This window comes from Macadamia integrifolia, chromosome 3 (genome assembly GCF_013358625.1).
Source record: "Macadamia integrifolia cultivar HAES 741 chromosome 3, SCU_Mint_v3, whole genome shotgun sequence".
Taxonomy (NCBI): domain Eukaryota; kingdom Viridiplantae; phylum Streptophyta; class Magnoliopsida; order Proteales; family Proteaceae; genus Macadamia; species Macadamia integrifolia.
The window spans coordinates 20,108,139-20,113,166 of record NC_056559.1 but is presented as its reverse complement, the minus strand read 5'-3'; the positions used below and the strand labels follow the sequence as shown (position 1 = coordinate 20,113,166).

General features: G+C 35.8%; 1 protein-coding gene across 1 annotated transcript in view; it reads right to left on the bottom strand.

Moving 5' to 3' along the window:
• Window positions 1-3,742: 3,742 nt before the first annotated feature.
• LOC122074223 overlaps window positions 3,743-5,028 on the bottom strand; it is a 93,336-nt gene continuing 92,050 nt past the window's right edge. The window contains exons 30-31 of the mRNA XM_042639072.1: window positions 4,269-4,476; window positions 3,743-4,153 (exon numbers count right to left, since the gene is read on the bottom strand). Coding sequence (XP_042495006.1) covers window positions 4,065-4,153; window positions 4,269-4,476 — 297 coding nt within the window. The 3' untranslated portion in view covers window positions 3,743-4,064. The remainder of the gene's footprint in view (window positions 4,154-4,268; window positions 4,477-5,028) is intronic.

The window sequence follows — 5,028 nt, the reverse complement described above, 5'->3', positions numbered from 1 at the left end:
CGCGCACTGAGCTTGTTATATAGCTGCCATGCCTGGCATAATATCTTCATCCGTTAGATCTTGGCCGTTGAACTAAAACTGATCATGGTTTCAGATATGGTTAGGGTTTGAATACATACTAACTGAGGTTAAATTTTGACCAGAGTTTGGTTAACTATGATTTGATTTTTTTTAACTTGCTATGCCGTGTGACCAGTCGGAATATGCTCCATTTTCTCACCCCAAATAAAAGAGGAATATGCTCCCACTTATTCGGTGGAGCGTGAGATATGGATATTTTTTACAAAAGTGAAAAACATGTGGAATCTCTTCCGTACACGTGTACTCATGGTTAAGGATAACTATCTAGTGGCTAGCGCTGTGGAAATACTGATCACGATAAACCAGCACATGTCGATCATCAGGGCTTGACTCCCATCAGACAGTTGAAAGCATGTTTACAAGTATGCATCAACGTTGTGAGTCACGTGAAAATGAAGAAAATGGAAGCGGGTCTAAATAGGTGTCATGTGTCCAACCTCTCTATGGAGGTAATTTTCCTTTAATTTTTTTATTCAAAAAAATTTTTCTCCTTATTTTTGAGGAATTTGAAATTATTTAAATTTTATTAATCATTTTTATCTCCTCTATTTGTGGGAGTTTATGTGAATATCTTCCACAACTCTTTATTATGAATAAAATAAATGACAAAAAAAAAAAAGAAAGTAAAATTACTAATCCATTGATACCTTGGGTTTGTTTAGGGCGTTCAAATCACATCAAACTTCATGGTCCTTCTATCAAGGACATATTGTTAATGGTAAATTGATTTTTTTCGTTTTTTAATTTTTACTTAATTTTTGATAAGGATAAAATGGATTTTCTTATTAATACATCTTAAGTTTTAAGTGTTAAATGATTTGTAATTCATTTTTTTTTCCCCTTTAGTGTAACATTTTTTTTTTCAATGAAAATAAATACTATCATTTCATATATATTTGAAAAAATATGTAAGGCAATTGTCTGAAGGTTATAGCAAGAGAGTGAAGAATGAATGATGTTTCAAACAAAAAGAGTTATTGAGTCGTATTCAAGTGAGTGAAAGGCGTGTCATGAGAGAGAGAGAGAGAGAGAGAGAGAGAGAGAGAGTTAGTTCAGCTTGCAATCTACCAACAAACGAAGAATTGATCCTTTTGCTCAATACAATTGCAAGACTCGTAGTTGGCGAGTTGGGGCAGGGCAATCTTTGTTGTGGAGTACATTTTTTACAAAATCCAATAAAATTTTAGTGTTACTTTTTTCGAGTAAAAATGTCATCACCCACTTTAGAAGCTTTGGTGCTTTGCTTAGAGAGGGAGTTTTCATTTGACACTGATTCTTTCTTTTTTAGTTAGATTGAATTCAACCCCAAACCTTGGTACGTTGAGATTAAGCTTTTCCACATCTTCCCTTGAAATGTGCAACTCTGATGACACAATGATAAATTATTTGTCTCTCTATCATATTAAAAAAAAATATATGTTTCTCTATCCCAAAAAAAAAAGGGAATTCGATTAAGTATTGTACTATCCTCTTCTAGTCTATATCTATACTTGCACTGATAAGGAAATTGAGGTTCTTATTTTCCCATTTGTCATAGATTTATCCCTCTTACAAAGGATTTAAAGGGCCTCAATCTATTTCTATCACTATATCTATCTTATAACTAATATAACCACTTGAGATCAACCATAGTAGAAACGAGTTAGAACACTTCTCTCCCTTTCCTCTTACCTATATAACCAACTTCTTTCTCCTTTTTGCTTCATTCCTTTATCCATGTAGCCATTCCCTTCTTTCCAAATAATAGTTTAACTGAAGATTAAAAGATTCTCTCACAATGTTGAACCCATGTTTTAGATACTTTAAGTTGCTTTCGCTTTTGTGTGGGAGTTATATTAAAATAGAAGGGTTATGATTACCCACTAATTAAGTTACTCTCTCTCTCTTTCTCACATATATTGTTTTATGGAGAGAGTATTTGGCACGTAGGGGGAGGGGTGTTCATGTGATTTTGTATGAACATTTATGCCCATTTGACTGCACTTAATGCAGTCATGCACATGAATGGTCTTGCATAGAAACTTTTATCTTGTTTTATTTTGTCCAAGATGAGTGGGCATCATGGTTGAGACGAGATGAGCTTTACTAGCCAAGGAAACTTTAGCTTCTTCCTTTTTCTTTTTTCTAAAGAAAGGATTCAAATATTTTATTCTATGTAAACAATGTTCCAATCAAAGCTTCGGATACGTTTGATTTTGGACGCATCAATGAGCATTTTGTTCATTGGAAAAAAAAAAAAAAAAAAACTTAGTAACGTGCCTCCTTCTAATGCCAAAATGGGTCATTTGGGTATCTATGCTAGTAAAATAAATAAAATAACAATATAAATATATGATTGAGTGAGAGGGAAACAGATTCTCTAACAGGTCCATCTTCATGGTCATTAAAAGATAAAAAATACGATGGAAGTTTTGCAAACGGCGCAGGGAACCGGCCGCAGGCCTGTGATTTTGGTTTGTTAGGTCGGAATATAATAATTAGTGCTGAAGTAAAAGAAAAAGAGAAAGGTTAGCAAATTAATACTTAGGCTCACTTCAGTTGGATTGATTTATTAAAATAAGTTAATGAATAAATTTTTGGTCAAGAAATTGAGATTGTTCGGTTGCATAAAAAAATCCAGTTTAGGGGCTAATGGGTTCCAATCACACACTGAACACCACAATTTTGAACTTCTCTCCTTTGGCATCCAATGGCTCGTCTACATCTGGACAATTCAACACAAAAGGAAACATCAAATGCGAGAACACGTTACTGTGAAACAGAGATTGATAGACTTGATTCTTCTCAATCTCTGTTGTTGTTGCTGCTGCTTCTTCATCATCCGTTTGCATTTCTTCTTCGTCCTCTGCAGAAACTGTTTATTCAAAGAGTTGGAACCCTGCACCTTTAGGGGCAACAGGCTAAGGTGGGGTAGGAAGAGGGCAGGGCAGGAGGCAAGTAGAGAGAGAGAGAGAGAGAGAGAGAGAGAGAGATGAACGAGGTATTTTGATTTTTGTTACTTTCTATTTCCAATAGACAAGGTACAAAATTAAAAATCATAATGAGCACCCTAAAAAATTAAAATCTATCACCATCCATAGTTGGTAGAGTGCATTAGTCAAAGCCACAACTATCAGATGAATTGGGGCGGAGGATATGATCTATGGTAATTATATATTAGAAGACTTAAAGCTCTCACAATATTTAACAATTATAATTTTTAGATGTAATTTGTCCATAGCTTAGACTTTGTATTAAATATTTATGACATTGAATAAAGCTGATTCTAAGGGAATGACGCGTAATTTAGTTGGGATAAGGCTGAGTGGTTGAAACTGTGCTTTCTTTTTTAAATCCAAGAGATTTGGTTGCATAATAAAGTTTTATATCTAAATTTGCAATGATTAGTTGTAAGTTACAAAGTCATGTTAGTGTGATTACAAAATTCCTTTTTTTTTATTTTCATCCAACTTTCCTTCCCTTCCCTTCCAAGCAGATGAGCCAAAAGGTGAACTGGCCTTGTTTCTTGGGTCATGCTAGGCCCGTAAAGCTGAGAATTGCAAGGCCAACCTGCTACACATAACAAGGGCCATTAGGATAGACTAGAATCTAACCCATCTACACCCTTAAACCGTCCTCCCCAAATTCTGGACAGATGACTTCTGAGAGAGAGAGAGAGAGAGAGAGAGAAATCTAGCTATCATTCATTTCCATTGCTTCACTATCCACCCAATTTTGTCACCCTTTTAAAGCAGATGATAGCCATGACAACCATTAGCCTTTGCCAAGGACTGCATCATCTTACCAATCCTTTCCACCTTCAGGTGTCGATCATTTTGAGGCTCTGGATTTTCCAAGTGTTGAAGCCACCTTCAACAGCTGCCTTTCTCAACAGGTTTCTCTCAACAAAACTACAAAAAATTACAGAGAAACTGTTCTATTAATGAAAAGACATACACAATAGGTTACATGAGTTCATTTACATGATGTACCAAAGCAGGTCCTCAGTCTTGTATCAAGCCAGGATATACAAGCGATGCTATTTGTTTCAAGGACTTCAGAGATGCTTTCATAAATGTATGCATTTCCACCGCTGCAAAGATCAACATACTACAGGTCAGATAATGATTATACTGCACATATAATATAACCAATATTAAAGATACAAAAATGAAGATTATCCAACATAATTACCAACAGAATAGTACCTTGTATCAACAATTTCATTGCCCTTGAAAATTCTTCAACTCGACCCAGCACTGGTCTTATTCCACAGCTCCGTGAGACACAAAGTTCCAAGTACAGGGCCTTCTCCATTATTTGCAGCAGCAAGAAGCAAAGACTTTTGATTTCAGGCTGTATCTGCTCGGATTTGTTGGATGTGCACAGTTCAGTAAGAATACCAATGGCCTGATCCTGCATCCTCAGAAATATATCTCATTTAGGTGTTGCAACCAAAGGTACAATGCAATATCTTGTCATTCCTCTTAAAAAAATTTAAGTGGAAAGACATCCAAATGACATTTCGATATTTTTCTTATTCATTGGGGAGAGTTTGCAGCACTGGCAGGGTTAACAATGTTTCCAGCAGCATCGTTTTTACCATATGGTGGGATGAATTTATTGTTTTCAAATAGATGATGAACTCTGTTTTGGCTACATGACAAATTTGGTAGGCCATCTCAAATGTATACCCCACAATGTATGCAGCTCATCTGGTTTATTCTAACAGTCCAAAATTTTCAAAAGAATTTGACTTCTTCCAAAATATTTCAAAGCATTACTGAAATAGAGAGGTCAGATTGGATTAAAAGTGATCAGAGGACTAGATGATGATGTGAACAAAATACAATAAATATGAGCGCTAACTGAACTGCAGCTGGCACAAATGGTTGACAGTGACAGAATGGCTTCCATCACTGTCGATGCCAGATACAAACCCACACCCCCCCCCACCCCCCCCCCCCC